Here is a 22,840-nt window from a genome sequence, read left to right on the forward strand (position 1 = left end):
AGGATTCTACAGAGCAGACACATAAGCCACTGATATTAGAGGTAGAAGTTTTTGGTTTAATGCCTGAAGCTGTTGCTAACAGATTTAGAGTGACAGGGGAAGCAGCAATGTGGTGGGTGTGGCAGTAAAAGCAGAGAGAGCTATAGCTAAGAGCCCAGTTATTTCTCTCCTTTTCTCCTTTATTTCTCCCTCTTATCAACTGCCTTATTCACTTACTATTTCTATGGTGTCCCACCCACCTTTATTCCTTATCCTATGGTATAAAATGACCAACAGGAATTAATCTCAATTAATAAGCAGTGGTCCAAGAGCAGGAGACTTCTTTGCTTTTATATTTGTTGGTGATAAATGTCCACTGGTTTCAGTAACACATTCTAGTTCTAAAAAGGTCCATAGACTGCACATTATATCTCCTACTTTTGGAGATAAGATCTGACTGCATTCCAGTATTTAGTCATGTTCTAGTGCTAAGCTTGAAACCAGGTTGCCAGTTGGAATTAAGCTGATGCATAATACCCAGGTCTCCCGCATTATAGACAGACGCTTTACTGTCTGAGCCACTAGTGAAGTCCGATGCATAATAACTCTCACCCAATTTGGAGATTTGAGTGCATGTGTTTATCTAGCTGTCTCTACCTCTCTTCATAGAAAATTCAGATTTCTTTGTAAACATGGTATAATTAAGTCATGTTGTGTTCAGTCTCTCAGTCATGTCCAACTTTTTGCAACCTCATGGACAGAGAAGCCCACCAGGCTTCTCTGGTCTATGGAATTTTTCAGGCAAGAATACTAGAGTAGGTTGCCATTTTCCTCCTCCAAGGAATCTTTCCAACCCAGGGATTGAATCTGCATCTCTTGTGTCTCCTGCATTGGCAGGCAGATTCTTTTAACACTAGTGCCACCTGGGAAGCCCTAATTAGGTCATGAAGAGAAGTCAAATTCCGTCAGTTAGAGCTCTGATTCTATACCAATTTTTTTGTGATTGAGAAAATTTCTTGGTTTTTCTAAAACTAATTTACTGTCATACATAATAGAAGAAGCACATTTCTCACAAACTGTATTTTGATTATGACAAAGAGCCATAAGGAAAGTTTGTTAAAATAAAAAGTTAATTAACAAGTACATTAATTCACATGAATGATTACTCACAAGTGATTAGAAGGACCCAGGGCTTAGAGGCCTCAAAAGTGACCCACAAGCAGAATTTTTGTAATAGTATCTATGGTATGTGCTGATAATATCATAAAAGAATAAAACTTGGGCACCATTTTATTTTATATTTTAGCCACATCTCGTGGCATGTGGGATCTTAGTTCCCTGAGCAGGAATCAAACCCATGTTCCCAGCAGTGGAAATGGGGATTCTTAACTATTGGATTGCTAGAGAAGTTCATGGGCATCGTTTCAGTTAACACATTTCCTCTTCTTCTTTTTCCTTTACATTCTCTAACATCTTATTCCTCCCCCTCCTCTTATTTTACTTCTTTTATCTCCATTCCACTTCTTTCTCTTTCTCCTCCCAATCTTTATTCAACTCCCTTTTTCATGAGCTATTTTAACTCTAGGTTTCAATGATTTGTGACAGCAGCCAGACATACTGCTTGAGCACTGAGCTTGTCAAAGTAAAGAAATATTTCATTTTCATATGTTCACAAAAGTGAATAATAGCAAAGATATAATAATCTTGAAATATCTGCATTCCAATACTTTCTTATACACTTACCTATTTTATGATCCATGTTGTAAAATTGTACTGAGGGAACAATATGTAGGGATTATCAACTACAGGTATTAAAGTTACTACTCTATTCAGTTCAGTTCAGTTCAGTCACTCAGTCGTGTCCGACTCTTTGCGACCCCATGAATCACAGCACGCCAGGCCTCCCTGTCCATCACCAACTCCCAGAGTTCACTCAGACTCACGTCCATCGAGTCAGTGATGCCATCCAGCCATCTCATCCTCTGTTGTCCCCTTCTCCTCCTGCCCACAATCCCTCCCAGCATCAGAGTCTTTTCCAATGAGTCAACTCTTCGCATGAGGTGGCCAAAGTACTGGGGTTTCAGCTTCAGCATCATTCCTTCCAAAGAAATCCCTAGGCTGATCTCCTTCAGAATGGACTGGTTGGATCTCCTTGCAGTCCAAGGGACTCTCAAGAGTCTTCTCCAACACCACAGTTCAAAAGCATCAATTCCTTGGCGCTCAGCCTTCTTCACAGTCCAACTCTCACATCCATACATGGCCACAGGAAAAACCACAGCCTTGACTAGACGGACCTGTGTTGGCAAAGTAATGTCTCTGCTTTTGAAAATGCTATCTAGGTTGGTCATAACTTTCCTTCCAAGGAGTAAGCGTCTTTTAATTTCATGGCTGCAGTCACCATCTGCAGTGATTTTGGAGCCCAAAAAAATAAAGTCTGACACTGTTTCCACTATTTCCCCATCTATTTCCCATGAAGTGATGGGACCGGATAACAAGTGTTGAAATTCAAAGGGAATCAAATATTTTAAAAAGAAGGTAAAATCAGTTTTTGATCAGAATGGAATGGACAGAGTTTTGAGAAGAATTCAAAAAGGCACTGACATTGATCAGAATGTTAAATGATGGGAAGGATTTGATACAGCCTTTACTGGAGGGAGCCTGGTCTAAATAAAAGGAAAACTATCAGTACATAAGTAAATGCATGAAGATGGAAAGATACGATATTTCATAAGATTATAGTGTAAGTCATTATAAGGGAAAATTTTTGTTGCAATACAAAAAAATTGGCCAGCTAAATTAGTGACAAACTTGTGGAGTATTTAAATGCAAATATAAGCAGCATTGAGCTTAATTCACTAATTCATGGAGAACATTTCAAATGTTGCCACGGAGAGTGACTCAATCACAGCTATGCTTTAAGATGATTATGTTTGAAGAAGAAGGAGTCTGGACAATCATGATAAGAAGACTAAAGATTTAGAATTGAGTGAAATAATAAGTTTAGAAAAGAGGGGAATGTCTGAGAGATATGATAGTTAAATATGGTTAGATCAATTAACTAATTAAATATATAAGGAAAAATAATTAAACGTGGTCTCAATGTTATAAGCCTGAGTGTTTGTGTTAGAGGAGAGGTGATGACTGAAATAATCAAGGCATAAAAGGTGGGAGTTGAGCTCAGTTTTGCCATGATAAATTGGAAGTGTTGGCAGGACATGTGATGAAAGTGTTTAAGAAATTGTTGGAAATACAGAAGTGAGCTCCAAAGAGGATAGACAGGTAAATATATTGTTCTGAGAGCTTGAACTCACAGAATCAGGAAAATCTTCACTCTGAGGTCATACAGTGTCCTGTGCTTAGGAGTGGCCCGTGTGTGATTTAGTGATCTGATGTTGCCATCTTGAAATTTTTAATAATTTTGAAAAAAGGGTACCACATTTTAATTTTGCCATGTGAAATATGTATTTGGTCCTGCATGGGGCTATGAAAGATTGACAAGGGAGATGATATAGACAGAGGAGAGGAGGAGCTACTTAAGACGCTTGAGGAAATGGTCCCGTTGATAAGTCAAAAACTAAAAGGAGACCAAAATATGGAGTCTCATTGTCCCAGGAAATTCCAAATAATGAGTTTTTAATTCTTGGATGGATATGATAACTGTAGATATGAAATAATTTTTAAATAGTGGAGTAAAATGATCAGCATTTAGTGTTTATCAAACAATAAGTTAAAGACTGGTGAACCTCACCTTTTTTTTTTTAATGGATTTCTGATTTATCATAAAAGGATGTGATCAAAGATATGGATGAACATTCAGATGAAAGAAATACGTAAGACATGGAGGTTCCATGCCTTGCCTGAGTGCTTCACTCTCCCCAACTCTCCATATGTTCACACCCGTAAGTTCCTCATGTGCATGCTAAATCGCTTCAGTCATGTCCAACTCTTTGCAACCCTATGGACTCTAGCCCACCATGCTCCTCTGTCCATGGGATTCTCCAGACAAGAATACTGGAGTGGTTTCCATTTCCTCCTCCAGGGGATCTTCCCAACCCAGGGATCGAACTCACATCTCTTACATCTCCTACATTGGCAGGCACCACGTGGGAAGACTGTAACTTCCTCAAGACATTTTAAATATCATTTTGTTCAACTAAGACATAGAAAGAATGGATAGGGGAATAACTAGTCTAAAATAAAGGTTCTTAACTAGGCATAAGATTTACGAGATGTCCTATATTTTTTGTCCCACAGTGCATCAGCCATCATAGAGGAAGTTAAGATATGGCAAAAAGAAATAACATATCTACTACAGATTTCATCCTCTTGGGCCTCTTTCCTGAGTTCCAATATGCCAGCCTCCTGGTCTACCTCATTCTTCTGGTCTACCTCATTGCCCTCACAGGGAACTCCATACTCACCTTCCTGATCTGGCTGGATGTTCACCTCCACACTCCCATGTACTTCTTACTCAGCCAGCTCTCTCTCATTGACTTGTTCTACATCTCCAGCTCAGTTCCTAAGATGGTCATCAACCACTCTTTGGGGAAGCACAGCATCTCTTTCATTGGCTGTGGAATCCAAATGTTTTTCTGCCTGAGTCTAGGTGGTGCTGAGTGTCTCCTTCTGACCTTCATGTCGTATGACCGATTTGTGGCTATTTGTAATCCCCTGCAATACACAGTCATCATGAATTCTAAGGTCTGTTTGCTCATAGCAGTAGCATCATGGACTGGGGGTGCTCTAAATTCACTCATTCAAACCATCTACACCATGCATTTTCCCATATGTGGTCTAAAGGAAATAAATCACTTCTTCTGTGAGATGCCAGCCATCTTAAAGCTATCCTGTGAGGATACTTCAGATTATGAGATGGTGGTATTTGTGGTAAGTATCATATTTATCCTCATCCCTTTCAACCTCATAATTGCCTCCTACATTCAAATCTTCCTCACTGTTCTCAAAATGAAATCTCCTGAGGGGAGGAACAAAGCTCTGGCCACGTGCTCTTCTCACCTGACTGTGGTGAGTCTCTACCTGGGGCCAGGCATAGTGGTGTACATGACACCTGGCTCCTCCCACACCCCAGCATTGGATCAAGGTCTTTCTGTGTTCTACACTCTTCTTACTCCCATGCTGAACCCCATTATATACAGCCTGAGGAACAAGGAGGTTGTGGGGGCCCTGAGAAAGGTCCTGAGGAAGAAGCTGGTATCAAAGTAATTTAAGAAATATCATTACCGTAAATCTAGTTTCAGTATGGAAGTCCTGGCTTGCTTTTTCTTCCTCTACACAGAATTCCTATTTAGGAACATATATTATTTTAGAAATATTGACTATCCAGTTACTTTATTATGTTTGAAACAAAATAATTAAGTTCAGTTATGAGTTGCTTTCATAGAAATATTTGGAGAAAAAGGCTTTAATAGCACATAGATGGAAGCATATATACGCAGTTTCCTAATTCATCCACAAAAGTGGATGAGGATTCCCATCATTTTTTTTTAATCATCACAGAGATAGAGAAAGCTTGGACTACTTATTCTAACATTTGACCAAGTATCAGCCTGGTCTGAGAGTAGAACAAAGAAAGAGATAGGGTCATTAATTTTCTTCAAGAAGAACTGTTTTCTCCAGGTTAATAATATTTCTTTTGATTGAGTGAAAACCAAATTTATTTCTTTGACAACTATTAAGGAACAATTATCTATTGACTGTATTTCATATCTTTTAATTTAATGAAATCGCATTCTGACCTCATAGTTACAGTAGGAGTTTTCAGAGATTTGTTACTTTACAGTTTCTTAGTTCTCTAACCTCATCTCGCATTATTCATTTCTCTCAGATAAACAAAACCAACATATCTTTGAGAAAGAAATTTCAAGGACAGATGGATGTCCAATCCCTCCCCACTTCCTATGAGAAAAAGTTGGATGGTGAAAGTAGGGGAGCGATAAAGGAGAGATGAAGACAGTACAGTGTTTTGTTAGTAGATTGTATCTCATTACCCTATCAGAACCTCATGGAGGTCAGCAATATTATAGCCAAACAAAGGAACTGTGTCTTGATACGCAGGGAAACGATTCCCATGATCCCTTCACGATCTCAGAGAGACAGAACATTAGTAAAAGTAATAGTAGCTGATATAACAGATATCCCTCCCAAATCTTAGCTCACTAACACAATAGAAGTTTATTTTTTGTTCATAAAAGGTCTAATCTTTAGAGAGGTAGAATCTGTGGTTCTGTTCCTTACAATCAGTGATCCAGACTGACATAGGTTCTGACATCATTAGCATGTGATTTCTAAGATTGAATGGGCTTTGGTGTATATCCAGCAAAAAGAAGTGCAGAAATGTCTGAGATGGTCTTACAGGCTAGTCAGGGAAGTGGCAAACATGACATCTACCCATATTGAATTTGTCAGAGTCTTACACCATGGGCTTTCCTGGCAGCTCAGTGGTATAGAATATGCCTGCCAATGTAGGAAATGTAGGTTTGATCCCTGGGTAGAGAACATACCCTGGAGAAAGAAATGGCAAACCACTCCAATATTCTTGCCTGGGAATTCCCGAGGAGCTTGGTGAGCTACCATCCATGGGGTTGCAAAAGTGTCAGACACAGCTTAGTGACAACAACAGCAAGTCCTATGCCACATCTTACTGAATGGTGGCTGGAAAATATCTTCTAGCTGTGTCACCAGAGGAAAAGAAAATGGGTATGGTGAATACTTAGCCAAATAATTGTGTATTGTGCCCTGGTTGTTGCTGTTTAATCACTCAGTCATGTCAGACTCCTTGTGACCCCAGTGACTGCAGCACCCTAGGCTTCCCTATCCTTTACCATCTCCTAGAGCTCTATTAAACTCATGTCCACTGAGTTGGTGATGCCATCCAACCATCTTGTCCTCTGTCATTCCCTTCTCCCCCTGCTTTCAATCTTTCCCAGCATCAGGGTCTTTTCTAATGAGTCGGCTCTTCCCATCAGGTGGCCAAAGTATTGGAGGTTCAGCTTCAGCATCAGTCCTTCCAATGAATATTCAGGATTGAATTCCTTTAGAATTAACTGGTTTGATCTCCTTGCAGTCCCAGGGATTCTCAAGAGTCTTCTGCAACACCACAGTTCAAAAGCAATCCTTCAGCGCTCAGCCTTCTTTATGGTCAAACTCTCACATCCATACATGACTACTGGGAAAACCATAGCTCTAACTAAATGGACCTTCGGTCAGCAAAGTAATGTCTTTGCTTTTCAATATGTTGCCTAGGTTTGTCATAGTTTTTCTTCCAAGGAGCATGCATCTTTTAATTTCATGGCTGCAGTCACAATCCACAGTGAATTTGGAGCCCAAGAAAATAGAGTCTGTCACTGTTTCCATTGTTTCTCCATGTATTTTCCATGAAGTGATGGGACCAGATGCCATGATCTTCATTTTTTGAATCTTCAATTGTAAGCCAGCTTTTTCACTCTCCTCTTTCACCTTCATCAAGAGGGTCTTTAACTCCCCTTCACTTTCTGCCATAAGGGTGGTGTCAATTGCATATATGAGGTTATTGATATTTCTCCCAGCAATCTTGATTCCAGATTCTGCTTCATCCAGTCTAGCATTTCACATGATGTACTCTGCATATAAGTTAAATAAACAGAGTATCAGTATACATCCTTGACATAATCCTTTCCCAATTTTGAACCAGTCCATTTTTCCATGTTTGGTCTTAACTGTTTCTTCTTAACCTGCATACAGGTTTCACTAGGCAGGTAAGGTGGTCTGGTATTCCCATCTGATTAGGAATTTTCCACAGTTTGTTGTGATCCACACAAAGGCTTTAGTGTCGTCAATGAAGCAGAAATAGATGTTCTTCTGAAATTCTCTTGCTTTTTCTATGATCCAAAACATGTTGGCATTTTGATCTCTGGCTCCTCTGCCTTTTTCAAATCCAGCTTGAATATCTGGAAGTTCTCAGTTCATGTACTGTTGAAGCCTAGCTTAGAGAATTTTGAGTATTACTTTGCTAGCATGTGAAATGAGTGCAACTGTGTGATACTTTAAACATCCTTTGACATTACCCTTCTTTGGCATTGGAATTAAAACTGATATTTTCCAGTCCTGTGGCCACTGCTGAGCTTTCCAAATTTGCTGGCATATTGAGTGCAGTCCTTTCACAACATCATCTTTTAGTATCTGAAATATCTCAGCTGGAATTCCATCACCTCCACTAGCTTTGTTCATGGTGATGCTTCTAAGGCCCACTTGACTTGGCACTCCAAGATGTCTGGCTCTAGTTGAGTAATCACACCATTGTGGTTATCTGGATCATTAAGATCTTTTTTTGTATACTTCTATGTATTCTTGCCACCTCTTCTTAATGTCTTCTGCTTCTGTTAGTTTCATACCATTTCTGTCCTTTATTGTGCCCATCTTTGCATGAAATGTTCCTTTGGTATCTCTAATTTTCTTCAAGAGATCTCTAGTCTTTCCCAGTCTATTGTTTTTCTCTATTTCTTTGCACTGATCACTGAGGAAGGCTTTCTTATCTCTCCTTGCTATTCTTTGGAAGTCTGCATTCAAATGGGTATATCTTTCCTTTTCTCCTTTGCCTTTCACTTCTCTTCTTTTCTCAGCTATTTGTAAGGCCTCCTCAGATAATCATTTTGCCTTTTTGCATTTCTTTTTCTTGGGGATCACTGCCTCCTGTACCTGTTATGAACCTCCATCCATAGTTCTACAGGCACTTTATCAGGTCTAATTCCTTGAATCTATTTGTCACTTCCACTGTGTAATCGTAAGGGATTTGATAGGTCATAATAGAGTCAATAACATAGTTACTGGCTTCAGCAAAGCAGTTGAATAATACACATGCTCTTCAGTATCAAAAGAAAGAAGCTACTAAAGGACATGCTCACAGAAACAAGGTAAAATGAGAGGTTAATTGCATAATATGCTAAAAATGTTTTTTAATTACAGCAAGCAACCAGATTGGGCCTCAAACAGTTCATTTCCTATGAAAAACTATATTTAAAACTGTTTTCTCACTGTTTTATACAACTCAATTTTTCTATCATATCATAAAATAACTTGAAAAGTTGTTGTGTGTGTATAGCATACCTGTGCATGTGTGCTAAGTCATCTCAGTCGTGTCCAATTCTTTGTGATCCCATGGACTGTAGCATTCCAGGCTCCTCTGTCCATGGGATTCTCCAGGCAGGAATATCAGAGTGGGTTGCCACATCCTTTTCCAGGGGATCTTTCTCACCCAGGGATCAAGCCAGCATCTCTTATATCTCTTGGGTTGGTAGGAGGGCTCTTTACCACTAGCACCACCTGGAAAGCCTAGTATCCTTATAGTACTTTGTAGTATTCATGATGTATTTATCACCTGAGAAAACTGAAAAATTATTCTAATTAAATCCCAAATAACATCTACCATATGGTTCTCCAGAACAGTGACTCTTTAACACATCTGGACCATGTTAAGTACCCTGCTTAAATAATGAAAATGAGAACTAAGATGCATTTCTTTCCTGAGCTCTCGTTACTCTCAAGGATTTACCAATCATATTTATCAAATTGAATATAACATATTGTGAAAATATTATGTGCCATAAACTATGCTAATGTTTGTGACCAAAGTCCCATAAAATGCATATGAATTAAAATCTGTCTATTTTTAATGTTGGGATGGGCACATCAAAAAGACTACAAACAATACATGCTGAAGAGTACGTGAAGAAAAGGGAACCCTCTTACAGTGTTGGTTGAAATGAAAACTGATGCATCCACTATATAAAACAGTATGCAGTTTCTTTTTAAAAATGGAGTTACTATATGATCCAAGATTCTCATTCCTGCACCTATATCCAAAAAATGAGAAATGTAATTTGAAAAGACATATGCATCCCAATGATCATATCAGCACTATTTATAATTGGCCAAGACATGGAAGCAACCTAAGTGTGCATCAACAAATGAATGGATAAAGAATATACACATACACAATGGAAAATGGAATATTACTTCTACAAAAGGAGTGAAACATTGCCATTTGCAGCAATGTGAGTGGGCTTAGACATTATCATACTAAGTAAATCAGACAGAGAAAGAAAAACATTATATGATATTATTTATATGTGTAGTCTAAAAATAGTACAAGTGAACTTACTTACAAAACAAAAACAGACTCATAGACATACAAAACAAACCTAGAGTCATCAAAGGGAAACGGGCACGGGGATAAATCAGAAGTAAGGGATTAACAGATGTATACTACCATACATAAAATAGATAAACAGCAAGGATTTGCTGTATAGCACAGGGAACTATATTTAATATCCTGTCATAACTTGTAAGGAAAAAACTCTGAAAAAAAATTACATATCTGAATCATTTTTCTGTACACCTGAAACTAATCAAATCTTGTGAACCAACTATACCTGAGTAAAAAATAATGTTGGGATGAGCAGACTTCCAAGTTTAGTACATTTAGGGAGTGTCAAGGAAGATTCCTCTGAGGAAGTTTACTTTTTAAATTGAAGTATTGTTGATTTATGATGAAGTTTGCTGAAGTTAAAACATGAAAATAGGGAGTAACCAAGTTGAGGAAAAGAGAAAATGTATTTCAGGATAAAGAACAGAAAGCAGGGGATTCTAGAATTTGTGAAGTACTTAGGGTATTGATGTCTCCAAGCCTTCGTGATCGTAACTAGCAGGAAAGCAAAGAGTGGTGGGAAATAAGTTTGAAGAATTTCTTGTCTTGAGTTCTCCTGAAAACAGAACCTGGTACAGGGACTTGGGAGATGATCTCAGGAAGCAAGAGTGATACAGTAGGGAGAGTGACATAGAGAAGGTGGAAAAATATCAAGTTTTTATTGGGTTTTTTTGTTTGGTTGGTTGGTTCATTTTCTGGCCGCACTATGCAGCATGCAGGATCTTAGTTCCTCTACCAGGAATGGAACCTCTGCCCCCTGTGTTTGGAGTGCAGAGTCTTAACCCCTGAACTGCCAGGGAAGTATGTATTATAAGATTTTCATTTATAGGGTATTCAAGGATGTTACTGTGTGTAGCTGGAGTTCTATTTTGTTGGCCCTCCTAAGAAGCATACATAATGCCTTCCAGAATTACCCAACTGAAGGTCAGAAGAAAGAAAAATCCCTCACCAGTCTCAGTCTCCTTTGGTCAATGTCTATTCTCAGGAGGTACTTCCACAGTTGCATCCCGTGTTCAGGACCTATATTTTGACAGAACCCAAGCTTAAGGGAATGGGAAGCATAAATGTCACAAGTGACAGAGTAAAGGGAGGAAGACGCAATCATTGCTTTACCCTTGCACTGATACATTCCCGGTATTGTGCAACAACACCATGCAATAACCCTTGATTCAGTACATATGCCACATCCTGGGGGGCAACACCCCATCTCACTGACCTTTAGCTAGAATCTTCAATGAAACTCTAAAAGGTATTCTGTTGTTCTATCAGGTTAACAGTTTCCACATTAATTCTCACATGGTAGGATGAGAGAATCATGAGGTCATACATGCATTGCCACAGGCCCATCCCTGTAAAATAGGCATCTTTGCCTGAGGCAATATTGATGTAAGATTCAGTATTTCTCAATAAGGAACTGTGCAAACTCTTGAAGAAGTACTGGAAGAGGTAGTGCAGAAAATAAAAATCAAATTCACCACCACAGATGCCAATTCCATGAAGAAGCTTCCTTGTCTTGTCTGGGGTACTATGGTCCAATGTGGCAATCATAGTGTTCATTCAGCATTGGTTTCTAGATAATCCCCAACTGATTGATTTTGGTTCAAGGGTACCCATGGTATTGGACCCATGCACAGCCTGCTTCATTGCATTCATTGTCATTCCATTCATGGTCCTATTATATATAAGCACCAGGTTGGCCACTGATAAAAACTATATGACCTTTACTGGATAAGTCATTCTGTCCACCTCTTTCTTTAGTGGCCATTCAATGATGTGTGCTCTAAGAAGGCACTGATATGAAGTAGAAAGTTCTGCTCAGTTTATTCCTATCTTACAGATTCATTCATACTTCATGCTCCTTCCATAGACTTCTTTGTTTCTGATTTTTCAAATTATGCTTCCCCAGGCCACATACAACTAGCCAAGCCATTAACCATGGCTTAAGTTATGTATGTCCTTATCTCAGTCTATATCTCTCTACATACAGAGTAAATAATTAAACCTCTGCCCTGAGGGAAGATTTTCACACACAACTGTCCTTTAGGGTCTCCTAAGAATGGGGTCATAAGGTAAAAGAAATCCCTTATTTTGGCTTAAACCAATGTACTAAACTAATGCATCAGTGAATTAGGTTCACATTTTTGCTTTTTCCATTCTTTGATCTTAGGAAGAGGCATTGGTTTAACAAAAGTAGATGTCTTTGAAGACTGATTGGGCTACCATTCATGGTACCATTCGTGGATCATTACTTATGATCTCTGAATCTGCTTAATTCAATTTCTCAATACATCATTTTCATTATATGTTGGATTGCTGCGCCTGGTTAAACTCACAATTTGATCCATTTAAAATAGTGGCTCATGGTAGGCTACTCCTGCTGCACAGTCACTTGTCATATACAGGCGTTCAGTTTCTGACATCAGGTTGTGTGTCCAATGATAAGCCACTCTCTGCTGTAGAAGACATGGACAACTTTAAAATCCTAGGATTCTGAATTGTAACTCTTCTATAGCTCCTGTTTAAGAGTCCACACACCATTTTAAACACTACTGTGGAAATAACTGAAAATATTACAAATGAGAGAATATCAAGGATATTTAATTAGAGCTTTTACAGTAAGGAGGGTTTCTCTGGTGGCTCAGAAGGTAAAGAATCTGCATGCAATGCAGGAGGTCCAGGTACAATCCCTGGGTTAGGAAGATCCCCTGGAGAAGGGAATGGCTACCCATTCTAGTATTCTTGTTTGTTTGTTTGTTTTTACTTTTTATTTTATTCTCCTATAATTTTGTTGTTGTTGTTGTTTCTAGTATTCTTGCCTGAAGAATTCCAAAGACAGAGGAGCCTCGTGAACTGCAGTCTATGGGGTCACAAAGAGCTGGACACAACTGAGTGACTAATGCTTTACAGTAAGGGAATCAGCTACCATCACTTCAGTTTGGTAAAGAATCAAAGTCAAGTAGAGGAGTGGGAAAACTTCATTGTGGGAAAAAGGAAGGTGTCATGTATGCCCTATTGGAGATTTTTGACTTGTGGAAGCTGTCGGCAGGCTAACTAAAAACAGAGTGTCCTATGTTATTGATTAGGAGAGGATATTTGGCTTCTTTCAATTGGTCAGAAGTTGGAAATGAGCATAAAAACTAAGTCTGATAATAATTAATCAAGTCTTAACTGGTACAGGTCAGTTGCTATTGGGTTATCATCTGATCTCTTGAATTGGTTACTAGAGAGTATAGGCTGGCTTCCTGGGCTGATTGCTGAAAGTTGTGGGTAGAAGTTCTGTTTTGATACAGAGTCTGGCTGTTATCCATTTGTTATTCATTTGTACGCTTACCTCACACTTCTAGCAATATTTGATATGGAGAGTTTTAACACTGCAAGACTGTGAATATTTACTACTTGTACTTCCCACATAATAACTGAATGCTTTTTATTCTCTTTATTGAAAAGTGAAGTGAAGGTGTTAGTTGCTCAGTCATATCTGACTCTCTGTGACCCCAAGGAATGTAGCCCACCAGGATCCTTTGTCCATGGAATCCTCCAGGCAAGAATACTGGAGTGGGTATCCATTCCCTTCTCCAAGGGATCTTCCTTACCCAGGGATCAAACCTGGGTCTCCTGAATTGCAGGCAGGTTCTTTACTGTCTGAGCCACAAGGGAAGCCCCATTCTCTTTATTGGTGGGAAATTAAAACGACATTTTTGCAAGATTAACAACCAAATACCAGTACTAGAGATTGTGATTATTTTATTCATCAAAGATATCACATTTGGAATGAAACCATTCTAGGGAATATCACCAACCTGCTAATCCCTTCATCCTTAAAATGGAGAATAAAATTAAATATAATTTCATATTTCATATTCACTAACAATTAGTGATGGAGAAGGCAATGCACCCCACTCCAGTACTCCTGCCTGGAAAATCCCATGGACAGAGGAGCCTGGTAGGCTGCAGTCCGTGGGGTCGCTGAGGGTTGGACAAGACTGAGCAACTTCGCTTTCACTTTTCACTTTCATGCATTGGAGAAGGAAATGGCAACCCACTCCAGTGTTCTTGCCTGGAGAATCCCAGGGACGGGAGAGCCTGGTGGGCTGCCATCTATGGGGTCACACAGAGTCGGACACAACTGAAGTGACTTAGCAGTAGCAACAGCAACAATTAGTGAATATGTTTTCAATAAACTTATAAAGATAACAAAGGCCAGAAGTTGACAAACTTTTTCTTTGAAGATTCAGATATTTAATATTTTAGTCTTTGTGGTCTATAGGGTCTCTGCCACAACTAATCAACTCTGAAAATATAGAAGCAGCTGTAGCTAATATGGAAATTAATAAGAATGAATAAACCTTCCTGATGGACACTGAAATTTGAATTTCACACAATTTTCTGAGCCCATGGGCCATACAAATATATGCAGCAGGACACATTTGGTGGTAGGTTGCTGACTCTAAATAAATATGATATAAAGGTAAATTAGTGTTATCTTTGTCCTCAAACAGCTGCATTATAACATGAAACTGTAAACACATATTCTAGAGTAATTCAAATAACAAGGCAGAACTTTTGATCAAAAATCCAGAGTACTGTATGGTATGTTTGTTCATACCACTTTTACAAATTAAGCACATAAATTTATACATTTGTATGCAAAGAGTTGATATTGCCAAAATACTACATATTAATTTAAAATTGCATTTTAAAAAAATAAAATAAATAAAATTGCATTTTTATTGATAAAACATAAAATTATTAAATTATTTCCAACCCTTTTGAGATTTGCATGTGTGATGAAGGGGTTAAAGTGTTCAGAACTAAGCTTACATTTTTAACTAAGGTACATTACTTTTCCAACTTTTTCTGAATGTATTTGCCTGATTTTTTATTTCCTTTGACAATTGTCTGTTGTTTTTAAGGAATTGAAATGTATATTTCAAAACAATCTGGTTTTCATGATAATTATTTTGCAAATTATTTTTGAGTCTTTGTGGGCAAATATTCAGTCATAGTCAGTTAGACTGCTTTTAGAGACAGGAAACATTAAATCTTTAGATACTGTGTTTTGCTCTAGATATGCAAAAGGTACTCTCAAAACCAGGTAATAATAATAAACCAAGAGAGACTTCACATTGACTTTCTGAAAAACATTACAAGGACTCCATTAATTTTGTTAATTCAAGTGGGTTATATAAAACACAGCCTAGTGAGACAGCTTTACTATGCCCACATCCACAGACAACATTACTAAAACTCAGAAATTTAATTTACTTGAATAAAATTTACAGTTAAAAAATTGGAGAGATGACCATTAATTTAGGTCCATCTGATCTCAGTTAATTTTATTTACCATATGTCAGTATGTTAAAATGAAGCTATATTATCAAACTGCTATAAAATGAACTTCATTAGAAGTCATATTGGCTATAAAGAATCATATAAAAATTGGGTAAAGTTTCTTGGGGGGGCGAGGTAAATGTAGAGATACTGAATATTGAGTATCCTTCTATTTTTGAAGTTTATCATAGGGCAGATTACATGTCCCTGATGGAAATTTATCATTTGCCTTGTGGTTTATCATGTGAAAATATTTTAAAACATCTGAATATTTTTCCATGGTGAGGGATATTTTTGTACATTTTAACTGTTGCCAATTAATTTCTAAGTTTTCCTATTACAATCTGGAATCAAAATTAATTAAAGTCTGGGGACTGTGTTCCCATAAGTCACTCACTAACAAGGTCTCCAGATCCTTGAAGGAAAATTATTAAACAATCTTACTATCAAGTTAGATCTTCACTGATATACCAACCAGTATATAATATACACAGAATCATAGCCACTGATCTCACTTTCAAAATGCATGACTTGCCATCAACATCATGTCAGTTGCATTCACTTTTCTATGCAAAATAAAGGGCTAATGCTGCATAGTGAGAAGGTGTGCCTGATCACAGAAAATTTGGAAGTTTTCAGCAATTCCAAGAGGCAGAGGAGACTGGAGACAAATAGAATTTAAGGTAGAAATGAAACCAGGAAAATAAAGAGTTTTGAACCTTGCCTGGTAATGGAAATTCTGTAGAGAATCTATATGATTAAGTCCTCAAATGTCAGACTTTGGTGATTGTATTTGTCAAAGGAAAATAAAAATCTGACTGTAGGCTTCCCAGGATTGAGGTCTAGGGGAAAACTACATAGAATTACATTTCTGTTTGACTATCTGTAGGAATTACATCAGTTAAATAATGAGTCATAAATACTCATATAATCAAACACAGTATAATACTAAGCAGGTACTATTTATGATGTCAAGTAAAACATTTGAGAATGAGAATTACTATTCATTTATACTCAAAACTGATATCCAAAGATTCACCTAAACTCAGGAAACGATTTAATCTCTTGATAATTTCTTGAATCAATCCTGCTGCTTTAGAAAAGCTGTTTGATGACTGAGTTGTGATTTCATTTCCATCTGCCTTGTATGAAGCCATAATAGGTATGGCCTCAAAGTATGCTAACAATAAGGGCAAACTCTGTTCCTAAAATGATATAGTAGTCATATCATTGTAAAAAGTCTTAAAAGGTCAATAAAATTCTACAGGTTAATATCACACTGTCCTCTTTATAAGCAGATTCATCTTCCATACTAGAGAAATAATGGAAATATATTCAGAGTTGACTCTCAGTAAGTACTTATTCCATTGAATTAAACTAATAAAATTGATCCACTTTTGTGAGAAAAGTTTAATAAATAATACAGAAATATTTACTAAGGGATAGTTTATTGTTCTATTTTAAAAATACTGTGTATAATTGGGTTATGCTATGATCCAAGGTTTCTACTTCCTGAACACCAACCAACAATTTGTTTTCAGGTAGCTGGTTATTATTTAATAAGAATTTATAAAAAGCAAAATAAAAGTATCAGGTAAAAAATTAAACACATTTGGAGGTTTTTTCTTAAAGTTTTGGCTCCAAAATTTTTAAACACTGACTTAGTCATCTTCATTAACCTCTTTGCCAGTTGTATTCTCATTGTTATAAAGTTAACCACTCATAATCTTAAAGAATATCATACCTTGGGTAATTAAAGTCAGGAGCACAGACCTAAAGCAAATTGTCAAATAGGGTGGTTGCAGTGATACTCATGATTTCTGAGATTTAGAATGTTTGAATGTTAGAATGTTTGCCATACCTCATACTCACTTTAAGTTGGAAGTCCTTTGATTATTATTCTAGCGAGAGAAATCAAGTATTTTTAGTAGACATATGAGTTCAACATAAAATACCAAAAGAGTTGGATGTCTCGACTCATTGAAGTAAATGGCAGGACAAGTTACACGGCATGATATGACTGTACAGTTAAGAATTCCATGAGGTTACTCAGGAATGAGAAAACCTCAGGCTTTCAGAGTTATATAGTTCAAAACAGTTGAATAAAAAAGTGTGTAAGAATTCTAATTTGTTTCCCACTCACTTAGGAAATGTGATTTTCGCCATCAATGTGTTTTTAACCACAACAAACTCTGTGTTGCCTCAGTCTTTAAATGTACATGAGTTGCTGTGTACTAAGGTAGATATGGGGCTTCCCTGGTGGCTCAAATGGTGAAGAATCCACCTGCAATGCGGGAGACCTGGGTTCGATCCCTGGATTGGGAAGATCCCCTGAAGGAGGGCATGGCAACCCACTCCAGATTCTTGCCTGGAGAATCCCCACGGACAGAGGAGCCTGATGGACTACAGTCCATAGGATCACGAAGAATCAGACATGACTGAGTGACTAAGCACAGCACAAGGTAGATAGAACTCAAATTAAACCTTACCTAATTATCCACTTACATCGTACTCAGACATTAGCTCTGTCTTCTGCATTGGCATGTCACCCCATAGGAGACTTAGTTATAGCACTTGTTTCACTCTTCTGTGATTAGTAGATAGAAATGATTTCATATCTAAGCTCACAGTTCATTGAAGGTATTGACTGTATCTGAATGCATTGCTGCCCCTTCTTCAACACCTAGTACAGAATGTGTAAAATATAGTGATTACTAAGTAAATGTAGAATGAAAAATAAGTGGCTGGTAAAAGTATTTCAAGAACTATTCTGTAACTCTTCTGAAATCATATGAATATGACTTTAGCAAAATGTGTGCTTCCTGATCATTTTCAACAAGATTACCTTCATAATTTATATTTTAGCAGAGTTGTCACTAAAGGAACAATAATAGTATTTATTAACTGACATTTTGTTACAAAAATCATCAGGATAAACACATTCAGAAATGAACCATCACCATTAAACCAAAGGAAGGCATTGTTTAAATTATGAAATTCCTGCTGCATTCATAGAGAACAGGATTTCCAGCTATTTTGATGTCTATGCTATATTACTGCACTTCTAAGAGAAAACAGCAAAGAATATGAAATTTCCCCATATACAGCAACTGTCTTATTCAGGAGCAGGAAATCCACTTTTCCGTAAGATGACATGTAAGGAACGAGCTTTAGTTCTCATCGTCAATGCCAATCCAGTGAGGGATTTGTCATATATTCTACATGAAAATGTTACTACTAACTCCATGGGGTTTGTTCAACTTTCTGGTTAAATATTCATTGACTATATATTCTTCTATAGCTACTGTGCTGATTTTATTGAGATAGAGTAGATAAGTAAAACATAATCCTAGCACTTAAAACCTTAACATTTATGTTGGAGAAATATGTATACATGGAAAACTATAATAAACATATACAATAATAACTCATCTAAGCTTCATGACTACACTCTTGATGTTATTTGATTAACTTCCTTATTTTAAAGATCAGGAAAGTGAGGCACAGATAGTAAATGATGCAGCTAGGCTTGAATTTGGGTATCCTAGCCCTTGATACCCTGAGGTGTCTCAGTGGTAAGTATCCATCTGCCAGGGCAGGAGACGCAGGAAACGTGGGTTCGATCCCTGGGTCAGGAAGATCACTTGGAGGAAGACATGGTAAGCCATCCAGTATTTGTTCCTGAAAAATCCCATGGACAGAGGAGCCTGGAGGGCTACAGTCCTTTGCGGTCACAAAGAGTCAGAAGACTGAGTGACTGAGCACGTATGCAGCCTCTGACATATGCTCTTAGACTCCAAGCTACACTGTCTCTTAGTTATGATGATAAATAATTATATGTCTGATGTTATTAGGGACCGTAGGAATATGGATAGGAAAATTTCTTCTTCATCAGCTTTCAGTATACTGATAATTCTGAGCAGAAATAAAAGCGAAGGAGTTCAGCTGTGTGAATACATAAGTCCTGTGGAGAAACCATGAGAACGTATGTTTGACTGGAATGTGGGTTATCTGTTTTAAATTAATGGAATCTAAGATTTATAAGCTTTCTTGGACCCAAGTCATGGAAAATCTAAAATTCTAGACTGAAAATATAAGCTTTATTTGGTCAGAAATAGGGAATATTGATGGCTTCCTAGCAGGTAATAATGTAAGTCTAGGAATTTCTATTACTCCATCTATGATGGTATGCATACCTGCTAAGTTGCTCAGTCAAGTCTGACTCTTTGTGTACCCATGGACTATAGCCTGCCAGGCTCCTCTGTCCATGGGATTTCCCAAGCAAGATTACTGGAATGGGTTGCCATTTCCTATTCCCGGGAATCGTCCCAATCCAGGGATTGAACCTGTGTCTCTTGCATCTCCTGCATTCGCAGGCAGATTCTTTACCACCTGTGCCACTTGGGAAGCCTGTTTATGATGGCACTTACCATAGAAAGTAAATCAACGGGATATTTCATTAAAATTTGAAAAGCAATTGATTTATGATTTTCAAAACTAAATTGAGTGAATTAAGTTGATATTTCTTTTGCCCAAATCTATAAGAGTTAATAATCAGGGTCCATGACTATCAGAAATAATATATACATTTTGAGGTTCAAATTTGTAGAAAGTAGATCCATTGCTATGATAAGTTTCTCCAAGAAAAAGCAAAGAGAGAGGAAAAACTAAAGAATAGAAAGAGGAAAACAAGATGAATCTTAGCAAGGTGAAGAGGAACTAAATTTGATCATTTTTTATAATCTTTATTTAACACACTTTTAGGCAATTGCTCAACAAAATGTAGTTAAATACTTCTGATGAGTTAATAGCACATATTGTGAAAGTCCAAATGGGAGGAAAGATATAAAATTTTAGATCCACATATTGATATAAGACATGTACTGAGTGTTCATTGTTCTAATGCATTTGATTTGTTCCCCAGCCCTGTTATATTTCTTTTAGAGGCATGGTGGGTGGGAATGCATCATCAGTAACTGATTTCATCCTTGTGGGACTCTTTCCTGAGTTTCAGCATTCCATTGTTCTCAACTTCGTGGTCATTTTCATCTACATTCTTGCTTTCCTGGGAAACTTACTTCTCATTGTCTTGATCTGGGGGGACTCTCGGCTCCATACACCCATGTACATTCTCCTCAGTCAACTCTCCCTCATTGACTTGACATTAACTTCCACCATTGTTCCGAAGACAGCCTCTAACTTTTTCACAGGGAAAAGGACCATATCATGGATTGGCTGTGGAACACAGAGTTTCTTCTACTTGATGTTGGGAATGTCAGAATGCCTCATCTTGACTCTCATGGCTTATGACCGCTACGTGGCTGTCTGCATCCCGCTGCGTTATCTCACCATCATGAGCCCCAGGTTCTGTCTGCACATGGTTGCTGGATGTTGGATTGGAGGCTCCATAAGTTCATTTATCCATACAGTCTACCCTATGCATTTTCCCATCTGTGGGTCAAGGGAGATCCACCATTTCTTCTGTGAGGTCCCAGTCCTCATTAAGCTTTCCTGTGAAGACACTTCAGTGTATCAGTTAGTGGTGGTGGTCACAAGCATTGTAGTGCTTGTTGTGCCTTTCAGTCTCATCATAGCTTCCTATACACTCATCTTCCTCACTGTCCTGCGTATGAACTCTGTCAAGGGCAGGAAAAAAGCCCTGGCCACCTGCTCTTCCCACCTAACTGTGGTAAGTCTCTTCTTCGGCCCAAACATATTCATCTACATGACTTTCACTTCCTCACATAGTCCAGAGCAGGACCAGGCTCTCTCTCTTTTCAGCAACATCCTCACTCCCATGCTGAACCCCCTTATCTACAGCCTGAGGAATAAGGAGGTGGTGGCAGCTCTCATGAAGTTGATGGGGAGATGTGGGGTATCTTAGTCGATAAGGAATACTTCTCAGTTGTGGAAAGAACATGCTTGTGACCATGGACTAAACTACAGTTCAGAGTTTAAATCCCAAGGTGTTGCATGGTTCAGGAAACCAGGGTGATTGCGACCCTACGTAAATAAAACTTTTCACGTGTGATTTCCAGGTTTCTAATGGAGGTCCTTAATTTTTCACTGGGGCATTATCATGTAAGGAGAAATTTAAGAAAATTAGTTTACCTGTTAAGTTAAATATTATTTGAAATCTTTGAAGTTATTAGAAATTTTTTCTAATAAAATATAAATTCACTATGGACCTCAAGATGAACTAAAATTCCATGAGCTGGCTTACTATTAAAATTAACAGATAAGTTGAAATACAATAAATAAAAATTATTTTAAATGAACCAGGTTTAGGTGCATTCCAAAGTTTAATATTAAAATAAACTGGTATCTTTCATAATACAAGATGCTAAGGAAAGTGGCATTTTAAACTACAAGATGATGAGATAAAGTCATTTTATGAGCTCATACCCTACTGTATAAATATCTTATTGCATAGTTGACTCATAATTAGTTATTAAAATCACATTAAATAAATGGATACAAATTCCATACTGTAATTTAAAGGGAGGAATAATACCTATAAGTAGTATACTGAACAATTGGGGAAATTATGAGATGTTGCCCTTCTGCTGTTTTCTCCCCAACATTTTTCCCTTCCCTTGAATGAAACCTCAGGAACTCTGCAGAGTTGATTTGCTTCCCCTTAGACAGTGAGAATTCCTTGTTCATTTGAAGCTACTCACTTTAGTAAATTTCCTTGAGATATGTTTCTATATCTCAAGAAAACAGCTTCTAGAACTAACACCCAAAAAAGATGTCCTTTTCTTCATAGGGGACTGGAATGCAAAAGTAAAAAGTCAAGAGATACTTGGAGTAACAGGCAAGTTTGGCTTTAGTGTACAAAATTAAGCAGGGCAAAGACTAACAAAGATTTTCCAAGAGAACACACTGGTCATAGCAAACATCCTCTTCCAACAACACAAAAGACAACTATACGCATGGACATCACCAGATGATCAATACCAAAATCAGATTGATTATATTCTTTGTGACTGAAGATGGAGAGGCTCTATACAGTCAGGAAAAACAAGACCTGGAGCTGACTGGGGCTCTCATCATGAACACCATATTGCAAAATTCAGACTTAAATTAAAGAAAATAGGGAAAACCACTAGGCCATTCAGATATGACCTAAATCAAATCCCTTATGATTATGCTGTGGAAGTGACAAATACATTCAAGGGATTAGATCTGATAGACAGGGTGCCTGAAGAACTATGGGTGGAGGTTTGTGACATTGTAGAGGAGGCAATGATCAAGACCACCCCCAAGGAAAGGAAACACAAAAGGTAAAGTGGTTGTCTGAAGAGGGCTTCCAAACAGCTGGGAAAA

The 22,840-nt window shown here is 37.8% G+C and overlaps 2 protein-coding genes across 2 annotated transcripts; both read left to right on the forward strand.

Annotated features, from left to right (window-relative positions):
* Positions 1-3,733: 3,733 nt before the first annotated feature.
* LOC147369264 (olfactory receptor 2T27-like) lies at positions 3,734-6,922 on the forward strand. Its single transcript, XM_086411197.1, has one exon. It carries the CDS (start codon positions 4,264-4,266, stop codon positions 5,200-5,202), a length of 939 nt encoding a protein of 312 aa, XP_086267323.1. The 5' UTR covers positions 3,734-4,263; the 3' UTR covers positions 5,203-6,922.
* A 9,214-nt stretch (positions 6,923-16,136) lies between these two features.
* LOC147369265 (olfactory receptor 2L8-like) lies at positions 16,137-22,840 on the forward strand. The gene has a single exon (XM_086411199.1). It carries the CDS (start codon positions 20,460-20,462, stop codon positions 21,393-21,395), a length of 936 nt encoding a protein of 311 aa, XP_086267325.1. The 5' UTR covers positions 16,137-20,459; the 3' UTR covers positions 21,396-22,840.

The sequence above is a fragment of the Bos grunniens genome, chromosome 7, assembly GCF_055505025.1.
Source record: "Bos grunniens cultivar Pamir isolate PY7600 chromosome 7, Bosgru_T2T1.0, whole genome shotgun sequence".
NCBI classification, from domain to species: domain Eukaryota; kingdom Metazoa; phylum Chordata; class Mammalia; order Artiodactyla; family Bovidae; genus Bos; species Bos grunniens.